Source organism: Clinocottus analis, unplaced genomic scaffold, assembly GCF_023055335.1.
Source record: "Clinocottus analis isolate CAN_PGR_092001 unplaced genomic scaffold, fCliAna1.0.p SCAF_23, whole genome shotgun sequence".
Lineage (NCBI taxonomy): Eukaryota > Metazoa > Chordata > Actinopteri > Perciformes > Cottidae > Clinocottus > Clinocottus analis.
Window position 1 is genome coordinate 1324062 of NW_027175965.1, and position 17213 is coordinate 1341274.

At 39.5% G+C, this 17213-nt stretch overlaps 1 protein-coding gene across 1 annotated transcript; it reads left to right on the forward strand.

The window, feature by feature from the left end:
* Nucleotides 1-2325: 2325 nt before the first annotated feature.
* Nucleotides 2326-11382, forward strand: rgs5a (regulator of G protein signaling 5a). Its single transcript, XM_068589712.1, has 5 exons — nucleotides 2326-2435; nucleotides 3178-3291; nucleotides 4324-4385; nucleotides 7925-8091; nucleotides 8934-11382. The coding sequence occupies exons 1-5, from the start codon at nucleotides 2392-2394 to the stop codon at nucleotides 9096-9098; spliced, it is 552 nt and encodes a 183-aa protein (XP_068445813.1). The 5' UTR covers nucleotides 2326-2391; the 3' UTR covers nucleotides 9099-11382.
* Nucleotides 11383-17213: the final 5831 nt, after the last annotated feature.

Genomic DNA, 17213 nt, shown 5'->3' on the forward strand with positions numbered 1-17213 from the left:
TTCCTTGTGTCGCCTCTGTGCTCGCCTTTCATCAGTCAGTTTGTGATGTGCGAGCCGTAGCAGCCGGCCGTTTGGGACCCCGTAAGCATTTTGTTTGATTAGAAGTATCTTCATCCAGTGTGTCCGTCTCTGACTCTGCATTTGGGTCCTCACTGCTTGTGCTGCTTTCATCAAGACCAAAATAAAAGCTCTTTGTCTGGTCCCATGCTTCAGGTCCTTGTTGACTTTTTTAATAATCAACCAAGACCGCAATCTTTCCAGCGTGATCACATATCTATTCATAATACTTTGCTGATTTGACAGATGACGGTTTACTGATGTAATGAAACTGCTTGTAACATAAGGGAACACCGTCATGTGACTTAGTGCCGTAGCATCCTGTGGCCTACTGATGACAGTCACGCAGCCTTCTTAACGTTCTGCATCTGCATTTTCGGACTCGGTCAATATGTTTTTAGGCAGAATTAAGATTCTCTCAGAACATGGCTGCAGTCAAAAGTCTTTCTGCAATGACCCGAACTAATCTATGTGGCAGCCGTGATAAAAGCCGGTCGAATTCTTTAAAGGTGTTTCAATGCTTTCTTTCTTATCTCCTGCAGCAGAGGATAGATGGGACCATCCTTTACACAAGAAAAGGAGATAATGCCATCCCAGAAGTCCTTGCGGCAGGAGTATTTAAAGCAACGCACCATTCGGACGCTGATGAAATTCAACAACACGCCTATTGGGCATAGAATTAAAACTACATTTTTATACAGTCATGTACTAATGGGATTTGAACATCAGTATTTCAGTATGTGTGAGCTACTTGGAGCAGTGAGACTTTAAGTGTGACATCAGACGAAAAGGAGGACTCGTGGTATTTTTGAATTTGTCTGTTTTAGCCAAAATAAAGTTCTACCTGCAAGAAAATAAAAAGTACTAGTTTCTTGAGCATGGGCAATGTGATGAATGCATGACTTTTAATTTGGGTACAACTTCTAGTCCATATTAAAGTTCCAATCATCAAAGAAACTGAGAGGAAACGTCATTAAACAACAAGTAATAGCAATGTGAGTAACAGTCAGTTGCTCTGCCAAGGAACGAGCTCAACATTAAACCGAGCAGTCCTGATGGAAAGGGATGGGGGCCCTCTGCTTTTCTTGTTTTACTTCGTGAACTGTCACAGAACATGACTCAACAAAACAATAAGCCTGTGTGCTTGGACATTAGTCAGACTAAACCTGTCTCCACATGAAATAAAGCAGGTTTTAGATGATGAAATGCAATATACATTATACAAGTGCTTTAGTGTCGATGAAGGATAAAATGTTTCACTGAAAGATGGCGAGCTTAGCTGTAAATTCTCGTGTGAGAAGGAGGTATTAAATAAATAGGAAAGCATCCAGCGCAGAAAAACTAATAAATCAGTTCTTGTTGTTCCATCTAACACTTGTTTTTACTGATCCACAGTGGTTCTTCTTTCTCTGTGACCGGTTTGAATGAATAAAACCAACAGTTTTCTGTGTTTGGAGACCAACTCCACATGAATTAAATATTTAACTAAAAAAGAATAGTAATGTTCTGAGTTAAAGTACAGAGTTGATAAACTCTGTACTTTGTCAATGGAAAGTTTGACGGCTGATGATTTGTTATCATTCATTGGGTTTTAATAATAATAATAATAATAACTGTTTCTATGAGAGGCCTCCAGGATAAATAGATTCATAACAAGTACATGTTAGGCTGCAATCATCCAATTTTTACAAACAGACAATAGAAGCTGTCAAGGCTAAAAACACTCACGCTGAGTCCCTTTGAGAGCAGCTCTTGTAAATGCTATTTTACTTCAGTCTGCAAACATACAGTTATTTCATAATAGGGGAAGACAAACTTTCAAATAAATCCACTCACATAAGTTGGAGCTGTTTTAACCAACTTCAAAATACGGAAACTGCTCCAACTAAAAATAAGGACTAAAGTTACAAAGTTCATTTTCAACATTGTATACCGGATCCAATATTACTTCTGTAGATGTGTGTATAAAAAAAATAGGCATAAATGATGTCGAAATCTAAATCCACAAAGAAGTAAATTACAAAACCTCGCTGCCAATCTTTCATTATATAACTTTAGATAATAATTTCAACGAAACTTCAGTCATCTGTGCATCCTGCTCACTGATCCTGGGTCTGTCGCTTAATTGAAAGCTCAAAGCAAACAGACCTTTCTGAAAACCCGCCCTTCCTCAGCTGTCGACACATTCCAGTCTGATTGGCCCAAAGCCCAAAGGGTGTCTCTACAAAACTGCCGAGGAGCCGAAACACAGTCAGAAAGCAAAAAGGACTCTGAGACTCACATCGGGCTTACACACATACAACTCTGAAATACCGCAACTGAAGGCTCCGGAGAATGTGTAAAGGATTAGCTGCGTTGCCCCAGAGCTGCCTGGTGAGGTGAGAACTGCATCATCACTTGACCTTTAACCCGTCATTTGAGAGTTAATTCACTCTGTTAATGAATTAAACGCTTCCAACTTTAAGTTCATTTTTTTGGTGAATGTTCTACTTTCTGAACTGAATTGCTGTTTTGAACTGAAGAAAAGCTTCCGAACAGTTTATTTTATGCTCGCTTCTATGTTTTTAAGTGTATGGTGCAATAGCTTGTGCAGATTATTCAAGAGCATCAAAGAAATGCTTTGTTTTGCCTGCGCTCTCAAACCTGAAGGGAGGTTTTTAAACCTAATGAGTTAAAGAAAGACTTCTAAACCAGGTTTATATTGGTGAAAGTACGACACAGGTTCACCATTGGTTTCAAAATATGTTGCAGTTCAAGTTTTGTTTGTCATTTAATCACATTGAATTTAACATGTTTGCATTAGAGAAAATGTGCAGAGTAACTTTATAACTTAATAACTTGTTGTACTGAACATGAAACGACTAAATCAACAAAAAAAGTGCAAAAACTCAACTCAATCCTTTTAGTTTTCAAGCTGTAGCTGCTACTTTTTCCTTCAGAAACAACACGAAACCTTTTTGTTGCAAATGAATGTCTGAATTTCATTAATCAACCTGACATACACATATAAATACAATATATTCTTATGAAAGCCTCAATAAACATGGTGGCTGAATTGTTATTACTTCTGTGTCTAAGAAGTTGAAACAAAGTCTTTGTCGTCTGCTTTCTGTCATCCAGGGCGAAGGAGATCAAGTCGAAATTGGGCATTTTGCTGCAGAAGCCAGAAAATGCCATCGACCTCATCATCCCCTACCCGGAGAAGGCTGAGAAGAAGCCGGAGAAGCAGCAGAAGTGAGTCTCTCTCTCTCTCCGTCTCTCTCTGTGATTAATGTGTGTGGAGGTGAGGAATGTTTACTGCAGTGTAAACCAGATCATTGAGGGTAAAGTGGCCAACAGAGCCCAGAGTGGGTTCAACATACGGAGATCAAAGCACCTTCTCGACACTAACTGGGCTCAGATACCACAAAGTCTAATTTTATCAGACGTCCCCTTGAAAAGATTGTGTTAGAGATGATTTATATGATGTAGGAGACATGGAACTACTTAACTTGTTGCTTCTTTTTCCACCACACACCTATATAGCAATCTTCTAAGGGGAAATGTGCTATTTCTTCTCTTCAAATCTAACGTGAATTTTGTAGCAAAAGTTGGTTTAGTTGGTTGGAAAGAACTCCAGGCTAAGGGTAATCCCCATAAGGGACGAGGCTTTGTTTTAGTTCTCTTTAGAGTCATTGTGGTGGAGACCGGACACCTCTTTATTACTCTCTTGTCACTGCAACGCATGTGGAGCATTTACATCTCAGCGGCTTTGGAAGCAGCCGAATGTTTAAATGCTCCCCGTGTCTGGCTCGGTACACACACCAGACACAATGTATTCCCGGTGGACGTTTCCCAGACTTAAATCTCTCAGCAGAAATCAAAGGAGGCAGCCTGGTTTTGGGAAACTGGAGGAAAAAAACCATCACATTTGTATTTATGGCTTAGTTGTTTTCACTCTGTAGTGTTTATTCTGAGTGCATTATGTTTACTAACACTACAATATGAAGCTTGTGTGTACGGGCCTATAGAGAGGAGCCCTCGTATGCATCATTGTGGTTACAGAGCGTTCATCACACTTACCTCCACATTGAAGAAACATCTCTTTTTTCAACCTTTTATTTAAAATGTCTCTTAATGCTGATGTCCACGGTGAGCAAATGACAAAGACTTATCCACCGTCATACTAGAATTGCATTTCAGATTGTACTTGTAGACTGTTTGCAATACTTTGAACCGGTATTTCCCTGAAGATCACAGACTGAACTTGAGGTATTTTGTGTGCAGGCCGACTCCTGAGGAGGCTGCTCAGTGGCGTGAGGGTCTGGACCGAGTCCTGAACAACAGCTGTAGGTTTACCCTCTCTTACCTTCTCTTACCCTCTCTTTCTCTCGCCCCTTTGTGTCCCGGTGTGGGATCTGAACCCCCGTAATGTGACTGCATGAACAGATTTTTGTGATCAATTAATGCGAGCGCAGTGCAAATTCAATTAGCATTGCCCAATTTCAAAAACCACAAAGGAAATAGCTTTCAGCACGTTCCTCAAAGCAATGTCACATGTAGCTTGTTAGCACATATCTTGAGAATATCTTTTCTTCTCCGCCATGATGGTGCAATTAGTCCAAACCAGCTTTTTCCACAAAGCTGATGAATGCTCATTTATTACCACACAAAAACGAATCCTCCTTGTTTAAATCCCCATATAGACGCCTTGAGCTCGTCCTAATACTCAGTTAACGTCCGTCCAGCCAAACAATGAGAGCGCCGGGGTGTCAGAGCAGTCCAAGCTGCTGCAGTCTTCATTATGTAACAGGTTTGTAACTTAAGGAGAAAACATGCCTTCGAGGTCTGGCATCCGTCTCGCGGGCTGTTGAGGATTTGGTTTCCATAACAACAATACAGCATGTGTGCTTGTTAATAATCAGTATTCACATTGCGTGTTAGACAGCACCTGACCACTCGTTTGTTCAACTGAAATTGTTGAAGTATTGTCGCGTGCATAATCAGGTTTTCAAACCCTTAACATTGGCAACAAAATCTCCAGAAGGGTACAAATAAATGATATGCAAGTAATTAACAGGTTTTTTTTTAAATCAATGCTAGATTCCAGACCAACATCTCTTTGCCCAACCTTATTAGGCCTGCATACTCTTGTGCAAATTTACGAGGGTGCCGGGGCTCCTGACACTGCTTAGCAACCATAAACAGCTCATCACTGAGGCCCTATATGCATATCTTCTTACCAGAAATCCTTGATTTCCGAGCTGAACTTGTCCAGCCGTCATTTTACATGTATGTTTTAACATATTGTCTGTGGGCCAGATGGGCCAAACCTCCCCCCCAACCCCTTCCCCAATTGTTTGTAACAGTCATAATCTGTCACAAAAAAAGTATTTTTGCTCATGTAAAACTGCAACATAATCCTAATTTGTGGGATATTACAGTTTAAACTGTAGCTGTTTGGACACATTTCCACCATACATTGTATTTTTTTATTTCGCACAATTCAAACAATAAAATAAAAATCACATCCATCCATTATCTGGACCGCTTCTCCTCATTAGGGTCGCGGGGCGCTGGAGCCGATCCCAGCTGTCAAGGGGCGAAGGCAGCCCAATTAAAATCACAACAGAGATAAATAAATATCACAGTGCACGAAGAGACAAAAAGCCAACTGGGCTGATTTGAAGCCTCCGCCTGTATAATATTCAAAATTGTACAAAATTACAAACATAAAAAGAACAATGCCAAACAAAAGAAAGAAAGAAAGAAAAAATGATGTAATTATATCGAGTCTGTGTAGGCATGTGTGTGTGTGAGCGTGTGTGTGCATGTGAAAGTAAGCATGGCTTGCTTTTGTTCAGGGATATTGGATTATACCCCTGTGGCATTTCCTAAGCGATGGTAATGCTGCAAGTCCCCATGAGTGAAACAGCTAAACATTTTTGATACAACAGCTGAAACAAGGAAGACGTAAACACTACTCAATAATAATTTTTTTAAAATAAAAACAAACATACAAGGCTCTATACTATTAACGCCACAAAGTGCACAGAACGCCTGAGAGCCAGCTGATGATTAACTCTAATGGTTAATCGTATTTAGCGGAACGTGTTAACTCTCCTGCTAATAAGTCACTTAAGATGCCCCGGCACGTCCACCTACAGATGTTACTGCGCAGCTGTTGGGCGGTAAAAGACCTTTTCTAAGTGCCTCCTTCAGCACGGTCCCGGGCAAAGAGATGTATGTTCACGTGCCGACGTGGATGCGCACTGTGCGTCCTTGCGTGTGTGTCCGTCCTTGCCGGTTACGCGTGTTGTGGTGAAATCTCCGGGAAAGAGGTCTTAATGATTTCACCAGAGTTAATTTATTGCACGGGCCTCGCAAACTGCCTCACCAAGATTATTCATCCACATGAGCTTTTGCATTAACATTATTCTTTATGGGCTTCTCTCTTTGTTAATTCCCACGGGATTATCTGTGAGTCATTTCCTCTCCAATGCAGAACCACCCTCCCTCCGTTGGCTTAAGGGGAACAATTGCATCACGCGATGTCTATTATGCAACAGGAAATAAATAATGTATGACTACTCTCTGATAAAGAACATACTCGGAGTGAAATTAATCTAATTATCAAAATCACTTAACTTAAACTGAAATGAATTCAACAGATATGTGGAACTGAATTATTGTAAAGCCATGAAGAAATGATGAACAAACACTGAAGCTGCTATTGTTGCAGCTCTGATTCACATACAGCCCTACATTTACAGTGTGTGTGTGTGTGTGTGTGCTTCTCTTTTTGTGTGTCCTCGAACTAAAGGTCTATCCCAAAAAAAAAAACTGCAGCTTGATTGTGCTTATTTTAAACCAAACTAGCCATTTAGATTGCAGATAAAAGCCTGAGGCCACAGCAAAAAGCTTATCATCTGCAGCACATGTTGGTTCAGACAATGGGACCCACGCAGGCATTATATTGAACTACAATGGTCTTTTCAGAAATGAGTGGTTGCTTCGTGTCTTATTATGGATCCTTATCTTGTTTTTTTTACCTTCTGAAAGGTCTGTTTTTGTATTTAGTATGTATTTTTATGTCCAGTATGTTTGTCTGTGTTCGTGGTAATGTATGTCAAGATGGATGCCTCGTTTTTTTACTGTTTTCTTCTACTGTAAACCAAGTCTACCTACGGGTACTAATAAAGTAACCAAACCAAAACTTCTTTTATGAATGCTTAAAAAATATCCCATTTTTCCAGACCTTCATCCATCTAAAAAGTTTTTGGAAAACTAATACTATAATGGGAAATTGACAATCACCTCTTCCTCTGTAAAAATACACAAACCTCTGTCACCACTTGATAATGTTGATTGGCACAATAATTTCATTTCCATTACTTCACCTCTCACTTCTGCAAATAAGGTAATAAAAGCTTCTAAACATGGCGTCTGGAACATATAGCTGGCTTCATCGGGGAGGGACATATTTTGTTCTTGAAGTCTTAATAAGTGACAGTAGATGGAACGCGTTCTGACAAGCATAAGCGTCTAATCAAGCAACGATAGCATGATGAAGCCTCAGCTTGTGATTTGCATGTAATTCCTCTTGTGCTGTATGGAAACACATTCTTGTGGATTGATCTAAAAAAAAAATAATTACAATATTTTGTGCTTTTTTAATAAATGACACATTTTCCATATGTCTTTTTGTAGATAACCTTGTGCTGGTGCTTACATAAATGTGTCATTGTCCATTGAAACAGTCTCAGAGGCTTGTTCAGAATGTGTTCATGAGAAGGACCTTAAATAATCACTTGTTCAATATTCCTTTATATAGCCTCATAAGTCTCTCTATTTTTCTTTGACACCTCTCCTCTCCTTCCTCCATTAGACGGTCTGGCCGCTTTCCGTAGCTTCCTGCAGTCCGAGTTCAGTGATGAGAACGTTGAGTTCTGGATTACCTGCGAGGACTTTAAGAAGACCAAGAGTCCTGAGAAAATGGCCACCAAGGCCAAGAAGATCTACGAAGACTTCATCCAGTCTGAGGGACCCAAAGAGGTCAGGGACTCCTGAGACTTTGATCATTTTTATGCACTCAACACCACGTTTTCAATAAGGTTTAAACTTTTCACTTTAAAACTACATCAAACTGGAAAGCCCAATCTAATGCCAACTCTTTTCTGTGAAAAATTAGCCAGCAGCATCAGCTCCAAAAGTATCTAAATCTAGAGAGAACGTCGCCACAACTGCATCACTAACAGCCCTGTTCCTTCAGGCCTCCTTCCAAAACCTCTCCACCCAAATCATCCGTATGAATAAATGTATCTACGGATACCAGATGAGTTTGTTTTTTTTTTTTAACCTTTTTTCCTTCTTCTCAATCTTTAATTTATTGACTGCTGTTGGGTTATAAAGAGAAGTTCAATAAACATACCAACCATATTTTAAGAAGATTACCAATCATTGCTTTATTACCTTGTCTCATTATGTTGCCCAAGAGAACTTTTATCATGATAAGTAACATAGGCTTTATTTAGACAACGATTTACTCCTGAGCAGCTATTTAAAAGCAAACAGTGTAATCAAAGTGAAGAGAAAATGAAACGTTTGAAATGAAAAGCTGCTGTATGTCAACGAGCATACATTAGAAGGACGAGGAGTCTTTATCTAATCAGATGAACGATTGAGTAGAGGAGGAACACAGGCGCGCTTGAGTGTAAACAGATGAGGTTACAGACAAAGAATGTCCTGACACTCTTCACCCCAGTGAACAGCACGAGGATGAAAACACACGCACACACACCTTTGGCACAGTTTCTTCGACTGCATTAAACTAGTTGTGTTAGACATCAATAATTTCCAGGCAAACAGGACTTGATTTTGTTTTTCTTCCACCACAGGTGAACATTGACCACTTCACCAAGGACGTGACCCTGAGAAACCTGGTGGACCTCTCTTCTGCCACCTTTGACCTGGCCCAGAAGAGGATCTTCGCCCTGATGGAGAAGGACTCCTTTGGTCGTTTCCTTCGTTCCGAGCAGTACCAGGAGCTCCTGGCCAACTAAGCCAGAGCAGAGTCTGAAGAGATGGGGTGAAGGGTGTGTGGGTTGGGGGCAGGGAGGTTTCAAACATCAGTTGGTTCAAATGAAAATAATTCGTGAATAATTGTTAAAGTTCAGCTTGAGATATAAAGACTTTCATTTGACTAAATATCCAAAACAGGGCGAGAAAATTACAAATCCAAAATTAGACTTTGAAGGCAGAGACTGCCTTTTTGAAATAGCCCTCCCTTTCCAACCAACACACACACACATCCCCAAACACACACACGATCTTGAACTACTATACCAGTGAGGCCCTTCCACTGACAACATTTATTCCCTCTCCTCTTAAATAAGTGAGGGTCTCCCGGAATGACCTCACTTGTCAAAAACCTGATTGGTTCTCACTCAAAGGAAGAAGTACAGACACAACACATGTACACACAAGGTCAAGAGCCACATCAAAACAAACACCAATGTGTTTCTATACGAAACGTACAACTCAATATATTACGTTATGTCAGTTCTACATCTTATTAAAATACATTTCTTCGTCTTAAACATGATCTGACTTCCACGGAATGTTGTTCCACGGACAGTTGTGTGTAAAGCACGACCTCATCATCTGTCATGCACCCCGTGAAGCCTCAATGATATTATTTCAGTGCCTGGAAAGGATATGACCTTAATCCATGAGAGAAACGCATTGGGGAATTCTGAATAGAATTACGTTTACACACTTGGTTGTTTTTAATTAATTACTTAATTAAATGCTTTCCAGCAATAACCAAATGTGTTGTAATCTAAATTTGAAAAAAAGAACCTATAACAAAGTGGCCTCACTTCTAGTATCAATGCACAAGTAATAGTTACCACATGATTCTTCTTTTGTCTCTTCAACTCTCCAACACTCATATAGTCACTCATTTTGGTTTTTCACCAAAGTCCAAAGTTGAGATGAATCCTGGGAGAATCCTTGAGAATAGTTCTGGCTAGTTCAGTGGTCGAGCTCTTTGGCTACCAATATACTGCATGTTGTTAAGATGGGAAAATCAAGTAGGGGGGAGTCTGAAAAAAGAGAAGTGAACCGAGCAGTGGTTTTAACAGAGAAAGGTCTTTTTCCCATGTAATGTTACCGAAGTGGTATGTGAGCATTAAGAGACTAAAAAAGGTCCAAATCTGGTTTAAAGTACGCATACACCAGTAAAAACCCTGGGGGTAAGATCACGCAGGTTTGCAGCAGTAAGCAATGCAAATGCTGGTTATTGAAAATAATTTGAAAGTGGTCTTTGAGTTACAAGCCATTGGGCCCAAATTTCAGTTTAAAGTCATAATCGAAATGTAAGGAAAGAGCATTGCAATCAGACAGTACATACGAAACAGCAGTTGATAAATCTGACATATGCACTTTTCACTTTTCTTTGATTGTTCGGTTAAACACTTAAAACCACAAGTTATTATTCACTACATGCTGTAAGAACATTGGTTCACCTGATTTACACTAAACTGAGTATAGCATAGATGGATGCGATGGTGGATTTGTTGTTGGTGTGCAATGTTTGAGTGTCCTAAATGTACACTTTAGTTGAATGTAGTGATCGTTTAGTGTGATCATATTTACTCTTTAATGCTTTTTTTATTAAACAAAAGCATATGTATTAACCAACACAATAATATTGTTGTCCAGATATTCAGCATTTTATATAAGTCCTTATTGTTGTTTCATTGCGCAACTAACTCAAGCTGAAAAATTAAAACCCATCTTGATCGGAGTTGCATGTCTTAACTTCCGACTAACAAAAGGGCATTGGGACAACAAACAGATCTACAATAATTTGAGAGATATTTTTACATTTTAAACTCCATTGGCAAGGGTCCATTATGGCACGGATTAGCCAGTCCGGTGTTATAACCCCAAGTCAATAATCACCGAATGAAAAAATCAATGAGGACTTAAGCAGTGCTGAGTATGCATAATTTGATGTTGTCTTGCATGTAACCTCTGGAGTCTATCATATAAAAATACATATATATGCATACAATTCCTGAAGATGTATTTATTTTGATTTTAATTATGAATTAACTATTTACAAACCAACTGTGTCTTAAGTTATTCTTAAATACAACAATGAAACCCCTGATTTTCGGAATGGAGAACAGGCAAGGACTACTCACAGAATCTCTTTTCTTTGAAATAAAAGTTTGGTTTACGTTCAGAGTATCTCAGAAAACACATTGAACTCAAAAGGTCAAGTGCATTTACTTCATCTTAAAACATTTGGAAAGTAAATTAAAATGTTTAAAATTATGTGTTGTCCATGTTTACTTGCAGGAAGCACCTGTTGATCAGTGGAATATTGCGACACCATTGGTCGGCATGTGGATCACACTGCACGCGCACTTGGGAACATGTGCTGGCTACACGAACAAATGAGGATCAATCCTTTAGAAACACTGTTCAAATGCAACACTAGAGGTTCAAAACTCAACAGGTCACTATTCTAATTGTTCAATGTTCTGTTTCTCTGATAATTAGCACAGAGCTGCCAACTTTTCGAAAAACCTTGGTGTGAGATTTTGTTGACGTGTGGCTCTGTTAGCAGGTGTTAGCGAGTGTTAGCATGCAAAACGTAATGGTGAACATGGTCAACGTGATTACGGTTAGCATTATTATATGAGCATGTTAGCATGCTAGGCTCACATATAGCGTAGCATGTCTTTCGTCTTGATTAAGACACACATGTTTTTATACCAAATTGTTGCAGTGCTTTAAACGGTCCAGTGTGTAGGATTGTGGAAAACAATTATAACTTCAGAGCTGCCAATTTTTCAAAAAACCTTATACACGCTAGCCGGACAGCTGTGTGGCGGGAAGGCGTGACTTAAGACCGAAATGACGGAGTTAAGATGAAGTGACAGTCACGCTCAATGCGTGACACTTGAAAGCCCTGATACTTTAGTCTCTCTGCTGCTCCTGAGTTTCCTCCACTCCTTTGTGCCATCTATCGTCGGGGAGTTTGAAAAGGAACGAATGCGCCTCGGCCCAAAAATCTGAATTTTTTTTGCCAGGAGAAATTGGCTGTGTGGCGTGAGTGCGTGTGAAAACATGCAAAAGCGTGTGTCACATGGCGAAACCTAGAGTTGGTAGCTCTGTAACTCTAATCATTCATGTATAATTACCTCAAAAGCTAAGAATCATGTTTTGGCAAACTAAAACATGATTCTGCTTAGAATCACTTTAAACGAGTTAACCATGTTTCTACATTAGCCTAAAGCGGACCAATCAAACACTGCCATGACACGTGTTGTCTGCAGCTGTCCTTTGTCACCAGGAGGTTGTATTAGATGAAAGCTTCACAATATTCCCAAAGGGCCCCACCAGAGCTGCTATAGTGGAGTGATATGAACATGAGCCTCACTCTAGTTCACCAATTTTAAAGGCACATCCATATGTCAAATGTTGTAAAAAAAAATGTAATAACATTTGTAAAAGTAGTTGGGGAAATGTGTTTGCAAAAAAAACAAAAAGAAAGCAAAAGGCCACTGAGCAGCCTCCATATGAACATATGTCAACATGTCACACAAAGACCTCTCTCACACACACAAAGTGTTTAATGCTGCTTTCCATCTTTTTATTCCACGTCTTTTTTTTTAATGCCTGATTTTACTTTTTGAAAGTTCTCATGATGAGAATTTAGATTTTATGGGCAACTTATTACAAAATTTCCAAGAAAGTCTTTTGAGTAGTTATGGAAATATCTTTGTAACCATCAAACAATCAGGACTGTTTACCAATGTGGAAAATCCTTTGCAGTCTCAAAGGAAAATAGCTATTTCAGAAAGTATTGAAAAAATCTAGTCCTTGATTTTCTAATTCCTCCTCAGAGTATGGTCATTGTTTTGAAGATCAAAGCAGCATGGGAAGTGTACGCCTCTTAAAAAACAATGTCAGATGAGTGAAAAACAGAGCGGAAGCAGATGCGGCTGAGGAATCGGTTGCCAACACAAACACTGTCAGAGGCTTGCATTGGAAGCATCCGTTAATACCACACTTCCCGAAAATTTAATGGAAAAAGTCAGATGTCTTTGGTCCCAAAAGGAGGTTGTGACATTTCTGAAAAACATTTTGTTGTGTTGAACTAACTGCTTTTAAATTTCTGGTCACATTACAAGCCAGAGATGAAATTGTGTCATGCCAAAAGGTATAACTATTTCCTCAAGAAATGTAGTATTTTTCTTTTAAACAAGTACTGTATGTATTACTGCTTTTGAAACCTAGAACTAACATAAGAAATTGAGATTAAAGCAGATAAAATACACAATAAATACAATTTATTACTCTGTTTACAACCTTAGAATCTCTTTTAGGAAGTTTCACCTGATACATGAGCTGATTTTCCTCCAAACGTGCCAAAAGATGATGAAGTACACTGTGACAGCATTGCCTGGTACATTTTTTTTATTTGGCTTTTCCTGTAGTAATTAATAGCCCTCTTAGCACAAACAGACATATTCAAATCTTTCTCAAAAACAAAGATCAGACTTGTGATGAGAAACCATGTCTGATGGTTTCGTTCATCTGTTCTTGGGAATCAGCTTCAACCTATTGGATAGACCTTCACATAGAAGGGGAGTCAGACATTTTGCCAGTTATACATGGTCTAAAATAGTCTGTTGACAGTTCAAACTATAATAAACCATAAAACTATACAGCGCTGTTTATGTTTACTCAGGCGTCATTAACAGGCAGCTTCCCATGTGCTCACCGATCCTGCTACACCCACACATCTGATTGCGCACTTAGTTCCTCATGAAAAGCAGCAACTCTCCACAAGTTGCTGACGGCATTGAGGCAAAGAGTTCTCATGGCTTCGGGCTTGAGAACACTGTTTTTGAGGGACTGCCAACTAACATGGGAAAAGAACAATCTGGTCTTACACACAATTCAAAAAATGTTGATCAGTTTCTCACAGCGTCAGATACCGATGTACCTAACTGCAAGGTTAACCCACCCCGCGTCATTATTAATTTAATGATCACAGCCACTACCTGGTCTCGCAAGCAACGTAGTTTTATTCAATTTATTTTCTATAGCCCAAAATCACAAATTTGCCTTAGATCGCTTTACAATCTGCACACGTACGACATCCTCTGTCCTGGGACCTCATGTAGGTTTAGAAAAAAACTTCCCCCAAAAACTGTGTAACGGGAAGAAAAAAGGGAAGTAGTAGTGTGTTTTATTCAGTCATCATCACATATAGTACAATACAATGAGTAAAGCCTGTCTACAATCTAATATACAATAAACAACGACTAAAAAGGCGTAGGCAGAAGCATAATGCTCAAATATTCCTATCCTACATTCATATCAATTAAGATAGATAGAGAAGTAAGAAAAGAAAAAAATATATATACATATTATATTTCATTCACAAAATAGTTTTATAATCATTTTGAAAACCAATGACGAGTTGACCATTCTTATTCTTACGGTTATGGTTGTTCTACAATTGAACTCCTTTAATAGAGATGCATCTTCTTCAAATCCCCTTTTTAGTTTTTTGTACAATAAACAGCTCTCATATTTTCAATCCTATTCAAACTCATGTGTTGAAAACAACCTGTGTACACAGTCTGGCAGTGACTTTGCTTTAGTTCTGTACATTGTTTGCATTATTTTTATAATATACAAGTCCACACAGGGTGAGTGGGAGGCGAGGTTGATGGTTTAAACCAACACAGGACGGGGAAACTAAAAGCAAACATTGACATTACAGTCAGTCATTGGTCACGGGGGTCGTTAGTAAGTCAAGTTAACATCAGCCACGTCTCTTCCTAAACCTGAGTGCTTTTGTTTAACCTCCACTTCTTGTGAAGATGGGTGTGGGGACTGAGAGGGTTGTCCCTTCAGCATTTAGTCAGTGACCCCACCAGACGACCTGCCGGCTGCTACAACAACATCTGGATGTGTGGATGTGTCTTGGTGGTATCCAGGTCGGCAAGCTTCATAAGTGTCATGGGATTTTTTTTATTTTTTAATCCCCGTGCTCAGATAAACTGATACAATCCTAATTAAATTGTACCTCAGTCAGTGAGGACTGATAAATGAAAATACATTAAAAAAAAAATACAGCTGTGCTTAAAGAGGAGACAGCAGTTGTCACAGCTATATTACCACATGTGCGGTCAGCGGGCCGTCTCTCTGGGGAGCGAGAGGTCGCAGGTGAGGAGACTGAACGTCGTGCTACAAAAAGCCAAGTGGTACGGCAGCAGAAGAGATGTGCCAGGGGACGAAAGACCATCTGGTCTCCACTTCCAACAAATACGACACGCTGACTCCATGGCACATGCACAGTACATCTCAATAAAAGATCACTGAAGGGACGCGCAGGACAGGAAATGCATCGGAGCAGCTCTGTACTCGAGTGTCCTCAGACTGGGAAGTGGTTTGCACTCACAAGAGCTCCCTTCACTCGCCGTATGACACCACAAGTTATGTAATCTAATTAAATCTTTGCTACTTTTATTTCCTAAACCAGCTAAATAAGGTAGTCTGAGCTCATACTTTACGCCATGGCCAATGCCATGAGAGAAACAAAGGATGCGTTTCAATTCATAATAAAAAAAACTAAATGATGGGGAAATCTGTGAGGTAAATGGTGATATATTTACACTTGAAATATATATATTTACAAACGTTTAAATAAAGCCGAACGAGGTCCGCAAACTACAAGCAGCCTACAGATTGGCTCTAGCAGGAAGTAACTGTTCTTTAACTTCTTTTAACTCCAACGTGCCTCGTGACCGTGAGCCACATGCACAATAGTCGAAGCAGCTAAATGGAAGTCAGCCATCATTAACTTTATTATTTACCAATTTGCTTTTCCTACTGTAACACATCAAATGTTGTCTTTGATCTAAAGCCCTCCTCTGTTTGCATGCTCATGTAAATAATCGGACCCATTAACGCAAAGCAGATGGTGGGGATTCGACATGAACTCGATACCCTCTGACAGCGAGTCCACTATGGAGTTGACCTGCATCTCATTCTTAGCGAGAACTAAAGAAAACTTGGAGGAGGAATAATTCCATTTTGTGCATTTACAAGGAGACGGCAGAATATATCAGTACCTCAGTGAGAAAAATGTCGCTCTGTATCCATGGCGATAGATGTTTCGAGCGGCGATTACACAGCACAGTCCAACCTGTTTACTCTTTCACTACCATGTGTATCCCCACAGCCAATGATTGTGAATTAAAGTGGAATGTGAAGATTCTTTTATTTATTTTGTCCGTATTCATCTCTCACCTGTTCACCAGCTGGCCTTCACACCTGCTCCTTATCAGCTAATCAACCTGCTGACTGCCGCTCAGCTGCACTTCATCATCTAATCAAGTGTCCTGTCTTTAGGCGACTCACTGTACAGACTCATGTGAGAGCTGGCTGTGTGACCCTGCTTGTCTTTCTCTAAGCCATGATAACGCTTGCCTTTAAAAATGTTGTGTAAAATGCTTTTGTCTCTACAGAGTCTGTGCTCGTAGTTTCTACCAAGATGAACCTCACGTCATTATTTAAACACATAGCGGTTTGCAGAAGAAGCCCAGAGTATGTCATTTATAGAGCGTTGTGGATTGCCTCCGCCTACTTGCTATTCGCTAAACTTAACAAAGCTACGTGCAAATTCAATAAATGGATAAAAGGGACCCAATGGCAATAAGGTTAATTACCAAATGACATTAATCAGATGCTTTAGGTTGTATGATGCATGGCAGTAAAGTTGGAGGGAAAGGTCACTTTTAGTCAAAACAAGGATTGTGTTTGTTTTTTTGGCATGTATTTCAGTTTTCTCAACAATGCAGGTCAATCGTCTAGTATCTATCTTCATTCCTCCTGATATGGTCAGTTTGCAAGTTTTTTTTCCTGTATATTTCTCACAATTGTCAGTGGCCGTCCAAGCTCCCACCAATGTAATCTACATGTGCGTATGTCATTGTCATTATTTAAATGTGAAATTAAACACATTACTTACCTTGTGGTGTAGATTATTTTGTTAAGCCTGTTTCACTGATTCATTCCATTGCCTCCTTCTTTCCTAATTCTTAATATTTTTGATGGATGACAAAGGGGAAGTAGACATT

Bases quoted from the DNA above. Each gene is read 5' to 3' on its own strand.
- rgs5a (XM_068589712.1), top strand. From the start codon at position 2,392: ATGTGTAAAGGATTAGCTGCGTTGCCCCAGAGCTGCCTGGTGAG. The intron at 4,386-7,924 runs GTAGGTTTACCC...TTCCTCCATTAG, and splicing joins CCGAGTCCTGAACAACAGCT to ACGGTCTGGCCGCTTTCCGT. The intron at 8,092-8,933 runs GTCAGGGACTCC...CTTCCACCACAG, and splicing joins AGTCTGAGGGACCCAAAGAG to GTGAACATTGACCACTTCAC.